This window comes from Pieris napi, chromosome 14 (genome assembly GCF_905475465.1).
Source record: "Pieris napi chromosome 14, ilPieNapi1.2, whole genome shotgun sequence".
NCBI lineage: Eukaryota > Metazoa > Arthropoda > Insecta > Lepidoptera > Pieridae > Pieris > Pieris napi.
This window is the reverse complement of record NC_062247.1, coordinates 7276933-7295073: the sequence shown is the minus strand read 5'-3', so window position 1 is coordinate 7295073 and position 18141 is coordinate 7276933. Positions and strand designations below refer to the sequence as shown.

The 18141-nt window shown below is 33.3% G+C and overlaps 1 protein-coding gene across 1 annotated transcript; it reads left to right on the top strand.

The window, feature by feature from the left end:
• The first annotated feature begins 2699 nt into the window (after positions 1 to 2699).
• Positions 2700 to 13876, top strand: LOC125056232. The gene is made up of 5 exons (XM_047659265.1): positions 2700 to 2856; positions 8702 to 8844; positions 11143 to 11248; positions 12613 to 12796; positions 13417 to 13876. Exons 2-5 carry the CDS (start codon positions 8706 to 8708, stop codon positions 13519 to 13521), a joined length of 534 nt encoding a protein of 177 aa, XP_047515221.1. The 5' UTR covers positions 2700 to 2856; positions 8702 to 8705; the 3' UTR covers positions 13522 to 13876.
• The last annotated feature ends 4265 nt before the right edge of the window (positions 13877 to 18141 follow it).

The following is an 18141-nucleotide window of genomic DNA, read 5'->3' as shown; positions in this document are numbered from 1 at the left end:
ATTTGATTTACTACAAAACTTCAAACACCAACTTTTTAAAAGAATTATATAGCTTTAGTAAGTTAGATAGTAGATAGTTTTATTGTTCAGTTTATCACGCACTGTTTTACCAAATGCGTGACTGACTTTTAGACTCCTTTTTAAATGTACCGGCTCGTAACACGATAGCGACCTCTCTTTAGTTGGTCTATTTTGGCTTAATAAATCTAACCTAAGAGATGCTAGGCACGAATTTTAGGAAATAATAACAATATAATCTTAATATATATAAATTACGCGTCACGTTGTTTGTCCGCTATGGACTCCTAAACTACTTAACCGATTTCACTCAAATTTGCACACCGTGTGCAGTTTGATCTAACTTAAAAGATAGGATAGATATATATATAATTATAGATAGAATAATTTATAACCGCATTATTATTTTATTTGCAAATTATTTGTTTATTATTTGACAGTCACAATTCTAACAGATGGCGCTGTGTTGAAAGTACCAACGTTTCACATACGCTATAATTTAATGGCATAACCAACAAAAAAGCATGGTAGACTGGTGTTCTCCTGCCGTTTCCCTTGAATAGTTTACTATTCTGTAATATAAAAAAATCCTAGCCACAGCAACGCTTGGCCGAGTCTGCTAGTATAATATAAATAATAACCTAAAAATAAAACAGGCCTTCACTTATTATTTATCTTGCCTACTACAATTTTAATTATTATCTATAAGTTAAAGTCTGACATACGAGAGATAGCGGGAAAAGAAAGGAAAAGAGAAATTCGAAACATATGGTGTATAGAACAACCTCCCATGTGACTTTTGAAGGAATAAAAGAAAAAAGAAAACGATAGAACTGTCCTTTATTACAATCTATAATGAAAGTAGCAACCCATGTTATGTTCAAGTAGGTATTAAAAGCTTTTAGAGCGATAAGGGTAATGGTCACTTGTTCAGTCGAGTCTGAAAACAGACACTTTTATCTAACGTCGATTGAATGACATTTTTCAATTTATTTAAAGTAATCTTTCGATAAGATTTTTCATTAATTTTCTGCGATTATATACGATTTATTTTCGTATTTCAATACGCGAGTTGACCTTGAAGTTTCAGCGTGCGACTCTCATCCCTGAGGACGTAGGTTCGTACCTCCTGTGATCCAATGTGCGCATTAAACATTCGCTCGTACGGTGAAGCAAAACATCGCCGGCATGCCTTCATTCGACGGTCTGTGTCAGACACAGAAGGTTGATCCGACTTACCTATTTTAAACGATCACGAAACAGATACAGAAATCTGAGTCTCAGACCACAAAGGGGCCACTAGTGAGAACACACACGCAAAATAAAAGACGAAGGGTAAGTTTTTACAGAACAGAGTTGAGACGATTAGTAGGCCATAGCTGTTATTACCCCGATGACTCAGAACATTCGGGTTTTTAGCACGATGAATTATATAACAAAATAACATGTAAAAACTCAAACACAAAAGATTAATTGGTTAGTAAGTAGTGTTATAAATGAATTCCTAGATGTATACAGGATGGCCAAAAATTCTGCAAAAAATTGTTCTACGGGAGGTCTCTAAGCTCAACCCCTGCAGAGTTATAATTTTTTTTGCGTTTTATAAGAAAATTGACTTTTTTTACTAATTCTTATTAAAATTCGAAAAAATGTACATCTTTTTATAATAAAATAATAAAAAATAAAATAATAAAATTGTAGATGTAGATTTTAGATGTTAGTCCCGATGTTTTATGCAGCTGATGACCTCATCTATCCCCTATTTGCGTTTGATCCACGACTTTTTGGCCACCCTGTATAAATAATAAATAAAATACTTCAGTGGCACTACAACCTCAGATTTCTAAATCTGTTTCATGATCATTTTTAAATCTAATAGGCAAGTAGGTGATCAGCCTCCAGTGCCTGACACACGCCGTCGACTCTTTGGGTCTAAGACATGTCGGTTTCCTCACGATGTTTTCCTTCACCATTCGAGCAAATTTTTATGCGCACATAGAAAGAAAGTCCATTGGTGCACAGCCGGGAATCGAACCTACGACTTCAGGTGTGAGAGTCGCACGCTGAAGCCACTAGGCCAACACTGCTCAGAGATGTTTTCAATTTATTGTCTGTAATAAACGGAATTAGCATCATCAGTGAGTGCCATAAATTATTCGGATTCGTCTCCGTGTGACCGGCACTCGAACACTAGGTAATTACGATTCCAACACCTATTACTCAAACATAAACCCAAGCGTTAATTGCCTAAGTTGAGTACAAATCGTTAAAATGTATAAAAACTCAATTATTAATTTATTTATTTAGTCTAGACGTATTTTTGTGCCCAGACGAGCCGAATAACAACTCCAATGATTCTTTAAAGCTATATTCTGACGTAACCCGAAAAATAAAGGCTTCTTCGATTACTCGATTCGACGATTTTTTTTTGTGATTATTAAACAATAACTGTATGTGTAATAAATAGTAAATTTAAATCTCAAAGAATTGTTTGTGTAAATTCCCCTAAAGTTAAACGTTAACACTGCAACATGTGCAAAGATTTTTAACTTTACTAAAGTCCTAAATCTTCCGTCTTTCGACGTGTTTAGTCGACTTTGTTTTAATAGCTGGGGAATTCGGGTCGCTGGACGAAATGCACCCAGTGCCTTGTTTCAGCTTCAGTTTACGGGAGGCATGGTAAAGGGACGCTCGTCTCGTCACGTTTCGCGTTTAACCCTTACACGTTACAAACCTCCAGAAATAACTTACTTCATAGTGCGGGCTTTAAAAGTAATATCGAAATTTTCAGATTGAGGAAACCAATTGAGATTTCCGTGGTGTTTTCAATTAGTTGGGGTGAGTTTAATGATATGAAAACTGCAGATTCACGGCATTAACACCGGGTTCTTTGTACAAAATTATATCGAGTTTACATAAAAAATTGCAGCTACCTCGTTACTCGTATATAAAACTGAAATTTATATGGTAATGTTAACACTAAATATTTGTCACTAAAATAATACAAAAATGTTCTTATTAATTGAAGTGTATTCCTAGTATTATATTTTTATAAGTATTAGTAGGTATATATATTCAATTAATATGCGATTTTTATTATTTATGGTTTATAAATATATATAATATCTATTAGCTATTAAATGTTGTAAACTTAACTCCGTTATGTCACTTAAAATATTATTTTACTAATTAAGGCTTGTGTGACATTGATTAATAGAACTGTTTATTTCCGTATTGTCAATACAATATGTTAAGCCAATATCTGCAATATTGGTAAACTTACCATAGCTACAAATCTCTGTCATGACATTGACAGCTGACTAGAACTCAATTAATCGAATTCCCGCGCTTTTTTATTGTTTACGTGTTCAATTATACTTTAAAAATATATATGCATAAGGACTTTGCCAATGAATAATTCATATCATCTCAAACTCAAAATATCTTTATTCATGTAGGTAAACAAATACACTTATGAATTGTCAGAAAGAAGTTAAATTAATTGTAAATTTACATTTACTACCAGTTCGCAAGTCAAGGGAGTAGAGCGGGTAAGAAGAACTGGCAAGAAACTTTCCGCCACTCTTTTTAATCACCAAGTATTGTAATAGAAATTGTTTGAACTGGAGCAAATCAATCCCAAGGATTAGGATCATTTAAGTATTCCTTAAATTTATCATATCATATTATATCATATTCCTCTAATTTCGCATGGGCGTTTGTTGTAAAAACGAATACAATTTCCATATAAGGAGTGGTTTATCTTTTGGAGCCTGGTTGGTCGTAAACTCAAATTAGTTCTATTTCGCGTATTATACTGGTGAAAGTCACCATTTGTTTTAAAATCGTTTAAATTTTCAACAAGGCTTCAAGAATATATTGACCAGATAGTGTCATAATATTTAATTCCTTAAACTTATTCCGTACCGACTCCCTCGGAGAAACACAACAAATATCCCGAACAGCCCACTTCTGCAGCACAAATATGGATTGAACCTCTGCAGCAGCACCCCACAGTAGAATACCGTACGACATAACGCTGTGAAAGTAGCTATGATAGACAATTTTAGCCGTGTCCTTATCAGTAAACTGTCGGATTTTCTTTACTGCATATGCTGCAGAGCTCAGCCTATACGAAAGCATCATCATCAGTTATATGTGGAACACTGTAGAACAAAATATTTGTGGTTTGACTTGTACTCTACCAAAGAATTTAGAACAAACAAAATAAAACAATTCTGAACACACAATGTTACCGTCTAGTTGTTTAGTGAAGCGTTTGTAAACGTACCCTGGACCCTGAATTTTAAACGTCGTACGTATTAGTTTGATATAAAACGTTATTTCTAATTTAAAATACAATCTAGAATAAATGGAATTTTGGCTAGCGTTAAATTATTAGTTGAAAACTAAGATAAACTTAATGAAATATGCCAGTCGAATGCCTTACCTAAATTCAGTCTACACAATTGCATTAAGAAAATGTAAGATATTTTAACAAACGCGCTGACGGGCTCAGCTGTGACAGCATGGCAGCATTTAAAAATATTCCAACCATTTTTCATTCTTTATTCACTTTAAACTACGTGCATTTAATATTTAATTGTTTGGTACAAAAGGCAGATACAGAAATAATAAACGCCTATAAATATATGAAATTTATAGGATTTCTACTGGGTAAAAAACTGGTTTAATTTAGAAACCAAGGATTTAAAGTATGACGTCAAGAGAGAAATTACATTATAAATTGCCAGCTATACGGAATCGAAATTTATGAAGGCTTACTTCTCAAGGTAATATCCATGGTACGCGTTTAAAAATAGGAGTTAACTTTGTTTAAAATAAATGGTGTTAAAGATTGATAGCAATCGATTTAAAAAGAACTATTTTATTTTCCTATATCCAAATTAAAGCATTTAAAACAAAAAAGCTAAAATAGAGCGTGGAGCTTTCGTGATTTGTAGTAAAATCATATTGTTTCTTTAAGACAAACTTTATTAACATAGCTTACAATTCACAATTGATATTTTAATTATCATTTTCCAGTGGAGAAATGTCCAAATCTATTTACAATGGGATTATGATGACTAATGTAAGATACGAAATTAATCACTCTCGCTCTGTCTCTTCCTATTCCACCCAGGAGCGATGAACGTTTAACGCAACAGTGCTGTCATACCCCCTCCATGGTAGTATTAAACGTTTAACGCAACCTTGTTGGAAGTCCCATTAGAAGTTACACTTCAATATGAAAAAGCTGTATTTAAAAACTAATTTATTGATTATTACAGTAACTTTACTACTTAACTTGGATAAAGTGCGTAATTCGTATATTTAAAACTATGTTAAGTAAAATTTTACTGGTGGTTCTCGTGTGTAACACATGAATTGTAGGAGGCATACTACATCGACCCATTAATTGGTACATATAGCTTCCGACATCACTTGTACATGTATCGTTTATCAGCGTTAGAAGCAATTTTAATAGTAGAATGCTTATATCGTTATAATGAAAAACATAAAGTTATTTGTTGTAGAGTGATTGACATGTTTTATTATACGCCTTACACTTAATAGTCTTTAAAGTAAAAATGTGTTTTATAATATATACGTTAATCTAGAAACCCTAGTGATGTAACCTAACATTAGTTAAGTGAAATGGCATTTATTTCCAACACACAAATTCACAAAAAAGAAGAACAATAAAAACAATAACTCATCTTAAAATATAATAACTAATATATATTATTAAAAGGAGTCCCTTTAGGCAAGGTTCCGACGATACTGGCAGCGTTCCCTCTTGAATTGCTAGACTAAGTCTTTGTCTGAGGTAGCTGCCAGCTCTTCGGTCTCCTGTCATGTCGAGTAACCATTTTGATATTTCCTTAAAAAAATAAGTTAAGTACATTTTACGTTTCTACTTGAGAAGCGTAAACAAATTGTAAGCAATCATCCCACACTTGAAGGTAAAATTAGCCCTTTCGTTTTTACCACACTCATAAATTGTAATTTAACTCGTTTCCCATAATGTCCAATTACATAATTCACTCGGTGTCACTCGGATTTACGAACTCTTCAATAAGTCAAGATAGTTTTTTGTTAATCCAGCGTCACAACCCCACAAACCTAATGTTATGTTACTTATAAGGTCATGTTTTAAACAATTAAAGCCAGTTGTTACCCTGCTTCAAACAAAGTGTTTTATTTGAACATCTCCATACAACTACCGCCACCATAATTCCCTTTACATCTTTTTTAGTTTTTTAGAAAGACATGATGACAAGAAAGAACATGGTCAGTGTGCTCATCTTGTATTAAGTGAGATAGCCCATGGACAGTCAGACTCTGCCAGAAGGCTCGCAAGTGCGATGCCGACCTTTTAAGAATTTTTTCGACGAAAAGCATTTTTTTATGAATACAAGTATTTTGAGCGATTTTACCAACTAGTCGTTCCCCAACAAGCAGCATATTCTTTCGGTATTCCATAAAAATATTACATGTCTAGTACGTAACTCCCTCCAGAGGGAAATATTTTATTTGGCTAATTTTTGAACTAATACAGTTTTCAGTATTTTTATTCTTCATAATACAGTTATCCATTGTTATGGATACGAATTTATATGCTATGAAAGGAAATCTAAGCAATTCTATATTCATTCACACATCACACATTTGAAACCTTATCGAAACACAATCGAAAATGAAACGATACATAATAGCAATCACTAGCAATACTTGTACTTTATCTTACAAAATAGAATTGTATTCAACCTGAGAAATACATTTTCACAATCACAAAGATATATAGAGCGAACAGTCTATCTACACATTACGTACTGATTTGTTCGCCGACACACCTATTTCGTGTTTCTATCTCTCATATGTAGATTTAAAAACCCTGTCACAATAATAATAATTTATTTCCATTATCAGGTTACATAACAAACATGTATCCCCGGCTCCTGTTCTAGTTAGAACTGTATTTCGGGAGCCTGTGTGTTTCATGTACATGGACTGTGTATATAGGCAATTAATTATAAGAGTAAATTTAATAATGAAACAAACTAAATTTATGATAAGGTAAGTTAATATATTTTATTTTATTTAAGATATTCCATATAATTTTGTGTTTACCACATCGTCATATACTGAAAGCCAGCCCTTGTACTCTGTATACTGATTTTGCATTTTAATATTCTAAAATGTATAAGATTTTTTTATAACCGTTGCTATATCTGTACGAAGATCTCTGATTCACTGGCTTGTTAGCGATTTTCCACATCAGTTGTAACATTTGCCCGGCCAACAATGATTTCTTACTTTCACTCTTATTAATATAATTTAAGGAAAACACAGATTTAGGTGATTAAAATACATGCATGCATACAGCCGGCATACTAACATATAAACGAACAAACATACCTACAAGTTTAATCTCTTTCTAATATTAATGTAAAATTAAGTTTGGAGAAGTTAAAAGTAGTACTTTTTTCTATATCAAATAATTTGTGTAAGTGTAAACTTAGTAGAATCTACAAAAAATACATCAGGAATTTGTTTTCATTAGCCAATGGTTAAGCTGTTTGCATAAATTGTATAAAGTGATGAACTAAAAACATCTCCTAGATTTTTATAGGTAATTAAGTGTTGTTGTAGTTTTAATATTTTTTTATTTAAATTATTATAAAATAATTATCTTTATTGCTACACAGAAACTGGGAACTCACAGGCTCCTGAAACACTATACTTTAGTAAAGTGTGAATCCTGATTTATCAGGAATTTATTTTCATTAGCCAATGCATACATTTTAGTTGAATTTGGTTAAGTGATTAATTAAAAACATCTCTTATGGTATGTGTGTATGGTATATGTAGATATAAGGTATATGTAAACTACCGATTAATTCTTTGAAATGGAGAGTACAATATATGTTACGTTTTCAATTTTGGCCTGCCCTTTCGGCTTTTCATTAATTGCGGAACGTTGAATGCATATGCGTATGGAACGAAAATTTTCTCCTTTTTTGAGTAAACAAATATATAAGGTAATACTTTTCAGTATTATAACGCGTTCATCACATTCTTCAAAGTTTTATATAAAAATAATACGTCGCGTGCTATAAGAGAAACACGACTAAATACTAAATAAATCATTGGAAAATTGTGATTCAACTTATTTAATCAACAAAATATTGGTTCTTATAGAATATTGTAACATGTAAAATGCAAACGGACGGAAAAAGGTTAGAGGTAAACCAAATATTTTTGTACACATTGAATGTAGCAGGAATATTAGACCCTCCGAATTCTTTTGCGGTTACGCAATGATTAAATACATAATATGTCAAAGTTTTTGTATTTTTATTACTGTTATTTTATTACAATTTTTAAACTAAGTTCATTCTAATTATTTTAGCTTGCGTTATTCTCACAAAACATGAGAAATTCATTCAGTAACTCAGCGTTAGGCGTTTTAATTTAACTGTGAATTTAATTTTTGAATAATTGGTTCGTAAACCAAATAGACCTACGTACGTACTGTTTTGTTAAAACTCCTAAGTAAAAAGTCGTAGTACATTCCACAAAATCTCAGATACATTTCTTAAAAAAACTATTTAATACAAAGATATAAAATGTTATTACAGTATTTGATCACAAAAGTATTTAATAAAACTTGTTTCAGCATAATGACAAGAACGACGCCAGATGCTCTATCTAGCTTGAACCAATTTAACAACGCAACGACCCCAACAGCAAGTAATATGATAACAGTTGCCAAATCAACGCACAGTAATAAACGCCCGCCCATCATCATTTACCCCACTGGTGAGTCCAATTTTCACAATCATTTTCATTACCGGCGTATTGTTAATAATATATAGGTGTCCCAATACATCAACGACATGCCGGGTGATACGTAATACGGCTGATAGTGACTGCCCATAAAATTAATAAAAAAATTCTATATTACGTATTTTTAAAATTTTTGTCATTAAAGATAATGAATGAATATATATGTTATAATGTATCAAGTTGCAAACTCTCCCGAACAATAGAGGTACTGTGCCTTCAATAACCATGAGACCATCCTTTCAAATGAAAAAAGAATTTTCGAGTACCTTTTCGAGACCTTTCTCTCTTTTTTTTAAGAACAAATATTTCACAATTTGTCCACAAATATGACAACTAAAGTTTTTAAAATATTTTTAATCTACGCCGCTGGACGTAGTTTCTCGATGAGGTCAACTGAAACAGATTTAATTTAGTTCCTTAGTTGGGACTTAGTTCTTGTTTTCTACAGGCGCACAGCTAGATATAGCTTCGCCCGAAGTCTGGCCTACTTCAAGGTTAACATATTCATTGAAGCTACTAAAATAGTTAAGAATTTAAACTTCATTAATAAATTTAATCAGCAAAACAGCAGTGTGAAGTCCCAGGTGTCGACGGTGACGCGTCGTTGTACGAAGTAAGGGTTAGAATAAGATTAGATAAGCGCGCTAAGTGACTCTCGATTGTCAAATCAAATACCTTATTAAGTCTGTCAAAATCCTTTAAGCAGATGGGAGAGATCGCCCTTGTGTCTATGAATCTCACCCTAAGTGTTATTTATTAACAAGTGAAAACGTGCACCGACATCTTTTGTTTATATATTTCAGTTCCGTGAGATTAATTTACAAATGTTGAAAGTAATGGGGAATTGCATGAAGTACAGAATATTAACAGCAGTATATTGCATTACGCATAATGGCTGAAAACGATGAATTAATTATTACTATTACCGATATTAGATTTGATAAATATTTACGTTCACAGAATTTGTGTAGTCAACGAGTTTTACATATTATATTACCTACCTTCTTTGTATTATATACCATATTATAGTGTTTTCTATATTATGCTTTCAAGGGAAGGTTTTTTAAGGGCCAGTGATTTTATAAATCGGAAGAATTCTTCATTTATAGATTTTTGGCGTACTGACTATACTACGACATTATAAATAACTAATAACAATCCATTCACAACCCTAAACGGGTATTGGTCTCAGATTGCATCCGTTTCTTTGGTCATTTTTATTTTATAGATAAATGGCGTAAATTTTTGTAATTGAGACATGCCATTCCTAACGGTGTTTTTCTTCACCGTACGAACGAATGTCAAATGCACACAAAGACAGAAAGTACTTTAGTGCAAAGCCGGGGATCGAACCTCAGGAATGAGGTTAGGAGGAGTTATTTTATAAAAAAACTAAATTGTTTTTAAATATATTTTGCATGCTGATTTGACAGATCTGATGGTAATTAATATATCTTATCCACTTTCATGCCAAATAAAAATAGTATTATCATTATTTTAAGCTCTTAAATTTTAGCATAATTTGTTATGCTCATGGACAACAATTTATATTTTCCTTATAAAAATATGCACAATAAGTACTAGATAATTAGTACTACATAAACGCACTGCGTTACTCTGTTGTAATCCATGTACATATTTTACTCGTGTTATTTAATGTACAGTAGTTATCCTATATATAACATCCACTCTAACTTTGACTTTTATGATTCACACTGTAGGTAGAGCATTTTGTTGGCTATTAAAATTACTCGTTTCAAAGCGACAAAGTTAAAAATGGTAACCTCCAACAAAGTTATTACTTTCGTACTCCAGAGACCTCTCAAACATCAATTTTTCTATATATCGCTACTGAAATCGTTTTACAGGTAAAAATTGCGTTTGCAGAGGTTTCTACATAAACAATTTTCGCCCGTCTTTTTCTCAACAGAGATATTGGGTTTCTATATTGTCTAGCGTTTTCGAGACCCACTGATATCCCGAAAGATAACCGTGCCAAAGATCTTTAATTATCTACGCCATAAATTTGCCAATACATTTGTTTTTTGTTGTTAGTAGGCGCAATCAATTTGCAAAATAGTTCTGTCCAATGCTTCATCTGAGGGTTGCAAAGACTTAGAAAATGCGCGATGAAACAAAGCTTATGAGCTGTGAATTCTATACCATACAACATATTTTAAGGCATTTAAATAACAGAAGGGATATTTATATGAGCATATTAGAGTTGACCTAAAACCAATATACATACATTTTTCTGATATTTTGTTTCAGTGTCACCCGAGTCAATAGTCATACCGATCGTGTCCTGCATTTTCGGCTTTCCATTATTGGCTCTGACAGTTATTTGCTGTTTGCGACGAAGGGCGAAATTAGCGAGGTAATTATTAATGTTCAACTTACGCGAAGGGAATTTAGTATTATCCATACGAAATTCCCCATTAAATGACTCTATTTTAATCTTTGCCTTGACACGTCTTTAACATTAACAGTTTACTAAACACTATTTATTGTCAATTAGCAGTAATTATATTATTATAATTATATTATTATACTATATATTATTTTGTTACATTATAATGCTAGTAATATGATGCATATATGAAACGGTATTTTAATCTAATCTAGAGATTTTAGAAATGAAATATACCAGATACAAAAATTATCAATTTGAAGATGCCTAGTGTTGCCGTCTGATTTATTCTTCGAACTCTCGCAATTCGTGAAAACTTTGACGTTTCCCTGTCACCTTGAAACATGAATAGATGCCTAAATACGCAATTAAGCCAAGGGTGGTTTAGTATAGCTCTTTGAAGAATCGCATAGGTTCTCGGCCAATTTTAGCATCGGTTTTAGTTTATAATATCTTCGGTATCGAGATTACCAATATTGCCCCACACAATGCTTTTATCCAAACTTCTTATTGTAATTCATTACTCCTTATACTGTTTCTTTATCACTTCTATACGCTCAATCTCGTACTTTTCAATAAATAATTTTTAATCAATAATGTTTAAACGGAAAGCTTTTTAAAACTAGTTTTGATTAATGTTGCAGGAGACTGTTCACTAGTACCTTACGTTTGTCTTAATATATTCTAAATAACGTTTCTTACTGTGTACAATTTTTGTTTTATTCACGAGTAAATAAAAGGATTAATAATTAATTCACTCAGTTATCGTTTCGTAACTGTATTATAAATCCCCTATAAAAACAAAGCCACTATCTAATTAGACGTTCTTTTAACGAACAAAAACGGAAACATCGCTTTTACACAAACAATAACAAAGTTTACATAGCTTTGTTCCATGCAGTTGCGGGATGAGTTGTATAATGCAACATAAACAATATATCTTTGACCCTCGTTACCATTTGTTCGACTGACGTTTCACACGGCGAGAATAAATTTACTGTCACTTTGTCTTCTTAATATATACTCCTTGCCTTTATTGTGTGAAAGACGAGACTACGCAGGGCTGTATTAATATTAAAAATATGCATATGTGTTACCAATTGAAGAAAAACTTGTTGATATATTTATAGTAAGGCTTATCAACGCTGCCTTATGAATATATAACTAGATATGTTTGTATGAGATGAATTTTATGTATATTTTATAAGTACTGCTTAATTTCAAGTTTTACTTGGAAACGTTAAGTCTTGCTATCTACAGAGATAGATAGCATTCTAATACGGTATGCCAAGAACCTACACAATGATTGTATAATAAATACATGTTTAAAGGGAACGCGCAAGACGCCGCAACTGCGAATTGGATCGCGGTGAGTTATCTGTGGTGAGAATGTCTCCGATGAAAAATAGACAACGGGCGGTCAGTCTCGTCCGCTGTCCGCGGCCGCCTCCCTCACTCGAATTGGACACTGTCCTGGAAGAACGCTCCGATCCGGAACAAACTACGCTTTCACAGGTTATTTAATGTTAAGGTTATTTATCAAAACAAAAAATAATTTCTGTGAATGGATTTCCATTGTATCTTCGCTTTGTATCTCTTGTTTTTAAAATACGATACTGAATTAGTTAAAACTGGTTCATATTTCCTACAAAACCTCGCACAATCATTATGTACGTGTCCCAATTATAAAAATTACTATTATATGTTTAAAGTAATCATATATCATTAGACCGCACAAAAAGTACTGATTCAAACGTGATCCGCGTGGGAAATTACTTTGATTTTCAAGTACATAAAAAGCGGTTGATATGAAATGTAAAAATCCTCGACTACTTGTCCAGTCAGAAAAACTCCTTAGAAGTTTGGTACAATTATATAATAATTATTAAATCATAATATTACTTTTACGTCATACATTGATAGTTTAGTTTTACTGTTATGTAGCCTTAACGACTTATTGACAGTTATATTCTAACATAATTTACAATATACTATTTAAAGTAAATAGTATACTATATTTTGGCATTACTTTTGTTATTTGTACCATTCTTTTGTGTACATTCTAACAACCGTCCTTTCAACTATTCTTGCGGTGTCAATTTTGTTTCTTTGTAACTTATATATTGCTGTCGTAGGTGGAAATAACCCCAGACAAGGAAGTGGGTTCGATACTCTTCGGAGCCATTGGGGCTGTGGGGGCAGCCGCGGTTACTGCGGCCGCCTGCGCCGGCGACAGCTAGCGGCGTGGCTCGGCGCAACCCGGCGCGCGGTCCCCGCTCTGGGCGGCGCTAACCAGCCAACCACTTGATGACGAAATCGACGACGTCACCGATGACGTCACGGACAGCTAGCAGTTGGACGACCGCTCCATCACGGATATCGGGGAGCGTATGAAACTGTTCTTGGACATACCGTTGAGATTCTAGTGATGACTGTTTATATATAGTGCGACTTAAGTGGTTAACAAATGTGGTTGTAAAGAATGGTACAATATAATAACATGATATTTGGAGTTGAGTATACAACATTAGTTTGTTATAACTACCAAACTACAGGAGATATCAATAAATTCTGAAATGAATTGATCTGGACCACCCTCAACCATTTACTTTATTTAGTATGCTGATGAGTGTCTCATGCTCCAGTGAGTATGGGACTTTATTTTTTAATTATAGATACTTCACTGGGTGCGCTGGATGATTAAATTAATACCCAAAATGTTATTTATTCCATTGCGCAGAATGTAACGAACGAAACATAAATATGTAATGCAAATGCTAGGCCCTTACTCTGTCACATTTAGTAGAATTCAACATTTAAAATGAAGCTCTACTAAGGGATGGACAATAAAGCAAAACTGCTTAGCAATCTGTAATAAATTGCCGATTCAGAAATTATAAATGACGTCATCTATCCACGAACCCTAGATTAAGAATCGGGATCAGAATCACTTTCGAAGTTATGAGGTTGCACTTAAGTCAATGGTAGAATTAAAATTAAAACGTTTGGGTATTTGGCTATTTAATTTTTAAATTTGGTGGAAAGTCATAGAGGAATGAGGCTAATAAAATGGTTGAAGTCAAAGTGGTACTAACGCACCCTTTCAACCTTATCTATCCCATAAAAACATTACATAAAGATGACAACATATTGTATCTCGAAAAAATACCCATTATTCATTCGATTCGTCTCATTGAAAGTCGTAGAAAAGGTAAATCTGTCTCTTAAACTGTTTCATCGCAAGTAAGTGATAAAATTTCTGTGCCTGACACACGCCGTCGACTCTTTGGGTCTAAAGCATACCGGTTTCCTCACGGTGTTTTCCTTTATCGTACGAGCGAGTCAGCGCACACAGACACACAGCACTCAGCCGGAGTTCGAATCCACGACCTCAGGGACGAGAGTCCCACGCTGAGTCCACTAGGACTGTCCAACACGGCGCGTACATAATAAGGTATATAAAGCCATTATTGGTCGTTATTACCAACTAATGTTGTATGTACCAATAACCATAGACAAATTTAAATACCCGGGAAAAAGTCGAAATCACCATCGGTACGACTTTTCTTCTCCTGGCACAGTTGCGTCAAGTTTAATTATGAAGGATAGACGATTTAAGAGATTATGGGAAAATTATTAGCTGTATGGTACATATTTGACATTTATGTATTTAAAATGTACATCATATCAAACATAGTTACAATGTAATTAGTTCTACAAATTACTTCTACGTTACAACAGCCTGTATTCCAAAACGTATCTCATGTAAGAAAAGTTTTTAGTGCCAACAGTAATATATAGAGTCATGTTTGTTACAGCTCTTTGAACTATATTCAAGATTTACGTTTTGAATTACGGGTAACGTAAGTTATTATTACTTGTACATAGTACTTTATTAGAATCAAAAACCGAGCTTTTTATGTCTTGAGGCATATCCTTAAGCCCCATCCACACGCTTGCCAAACAATGGCAAACAGCCAACAGCAAACAGCAAACACGGACGTGTGGATGGGTGTTTGTCGTTGTTTGCCTGTTTGTGTTTGTGTTGGGCAGTGTTCGGCATCGGTGTCGGTTTATCTTGCCAGATCAAAGGATGTTTGGCAAACAGTTTGCTACGTATCCACACGTTTGGCTGCGATCAGTATGCGCGCGAGCTTGCGGGAGGCGGACGTATTTACTTGATACACTTTTTCGTTGGCGCGCAAAGCGTAAAAATGTCTGATTGTTCAGCACCTACGATTTTGACATTTTGGAGGCTTATCAAAATGAGCTCATTAAATTTTTCTTCTATAAATTGTCTGAAACGAATAAAAACTTTTAAGTAAAATTAAAATAGGTCTAAAGCAGTACCTTGTACGATTTCTATGTATTTTAATCATCAACCATCGTCTTTACTTTCTTCTTTTTTTCCTTTTTTCTTTCTCTTGCTTTAATTTATAATAAAAATATGTCAACCCGAAAGTAGAGCTGCCACAAGCTCGTCGTACGCCATGTTTGCCGATTCGGAATGTTATGACCGTTCGCCAAGCATGTGGATGGCTGTTTGTAGTTGGTGATTGTGGTTGGTGTTTGGTACTTCGTTTGCTGTTTGCGGTGTTTGTGACAAACAGCCAGCGTGTGGATGCCCAATTAGATAACTAATGCCCGAATACACAAATACCAGTAAATATTCTTAGAGGTTTTAACTCCTTTACGAAATTATATTGGTCTGTTTCAACTAAGGTAAATTTCAACCTTTCCGTCAAATTCTGGTTACGCTGTGATGAATAAACGATGAGTTCGACAGTTCAGTCAGTCGCTAACGACCTAGATATGCATATATAATGACATTTTTGTTTTAAGATGAAAGAGTTAGACTTAGTTCTTATTGAAAAAGGCAAAAATGGTCCTAGAATTCAGCTTTCGTATGCTTTAAATAGCAACTTAAAAGAGCCAAATTTAATTGACGTTTATGTATTCGGACATTAACAAGGTAGTACTTGCACAAAACGTAGGAGATGTACCTATAGAAGTACTAAACATGTTTTGTATATTAGAAATTGACAAGCTTTATTAGAAGAGCACGCGATTAGTTTATAATAAAAAAAACCTTCGATTTAAATGTCTACCTAGTCTTGCCATAATTACTGAAACAAAGAAAAAATATTTTTTTAAACGTTGAGGCCAGTTTATCGTTATAAAGAAAATTCTTTAGCCGCTTTAGTAGTTTTTCGATGTTACCACCTTATTCCTTTTTTTAATTACAACTTAAGAAATGACCAGTACGTATCTTATAGGCATATATATATACAAGTCCTAAGTCATCTTTTAACGCGACAAGGTTCTAGGTGCTATCATCTCCCGAGATAAAATCTTTTGCTTTCGGACAGGATTTCTTCGAATTCTTTCCCTAACTGCTTTGACCACCTTTTTAGTACGAACACTACGTGGACGGCCAGATCTTTTTCTACCTATTAATAGCGTGGCACACCAATATTTTACTAATACCGAGCGTATCATTTTTTAGAGAGTTTAAAAAATTTCATTTGGCTCTACCTACCTTTTGAACTACTGTACCTATACCTACTTTTTGTACTGCAATCACAGCGATTCGGTTCTCTTTATCACCCCACTCCATTGTAATATCGTGAAAGATTGTACAATGTATTGGCGTCAAAATCAGAAAACTCCATGAATAATTATATAAAAATGACAGATTCTAAATTCACATGTAATATTTAAAAAAATAAGCCTTTTGTGAGGCAACAAATGAAACACACTTTTATTTAAATTAAATATATAAAAAAGGTAACTGAAGAATAGTATAAAATATGACTTATATATTGTATATAACTATTACTATACAATATATGTTATATATTGTATAGTAATAAATATGACTTTTCTCAAATTATAGACTCAAATTAACTTCCTTGATAAAGGACGTGTTCTAACACCGAATATCCTTCGGATTCTTCCTGTATTCTAAAACAGATCACTCAACTCATAACTTGCCTAATCAATAGATGTTTTTTGCAGCGTCCAAGACGTCAAGATTGAGACGTGAGATACGTCTGGGAATACGAGTAGTTTAGTCCTGTTCTTAGACATCTGAATTATCATTATAAATTTTGTTATGTGAAAAAGGTAGTCATTGTAAACATAGCATGTACACATCTCCGTGGAATGGACCATCAAAAAGTAGTTGCTTAACTTGTAATAAATGTTTATTAAAACGTTAATATTATCTGTGTATTTATTTCATGTTCCTAATGAAAAAACAAATATTCGTTACAATCTGTAATAATAAAAGTGGATTTTTTAAATAATTATGTATTATTACAGCCACGTTTAGTGATATCACTTAATTCATTAAGGGCCGTCTTTTAATTGAGACATATAAACATTATTTATATAGTTTAACTGTGATACGGATTTGGATATAGGCTGACATAACTGACATGATAATATATTATGTAGTCATTATGAAAACAAAATGCCGAAAAACAGTTGGGATTTCAATAAAATTTAAGCAGAAACATATGGCACATAATCTATACTGAACACTCTTCATCGTAAATGCGGAAGAAGATGCAGAAAGCCCCCATATCTCTACAAAACGCCAAGGGATCAAGCCGTACGTACATATATTATATACATAATCAACGTATATATTATATTTTATCAATAGTCTCGTTAGTACTAAGTAAATTTGTCTTAATAAATAGACACGAGTAATATAATGTTTCAATGTTGATTTCTCTAATTATCGCATTCAGTATTTGCATAAAGCATAGATTTCGTCTAGAAATTATGTATTAAAGGATCGAATGTTGACGTTATTGGGTCAGACATATATCATCTACTGCTTTATTCATTTG

What these genes read in the sequence shown, in the direction of transcription:
- LOC125056232 (XM_047659265.1), top strand. Translation starts at nt 8,706, where the DNA reads ATGACAAGAACGACGCCAGATGCTCTATCTAGCTTGAACCAATTTAAC. An exon ending in CATCATCATTTACCCCACTG is followed by an intron (nt 8,845 to 11,142) that starts GTGAGTCCAATT and finishes ATTTTGTTTCAG; the next exon opens with TGTCACCCGAGTCAATAGTC. An exon ending in AACAAACTACGCTTTCACAG is followed by an intron (nt 12,797 to 13,416) that starts GTTATTTAATGT and finishes TTGCTGTCGTAG; the next exon opens with GTGGAAATAACCCCAGACAA.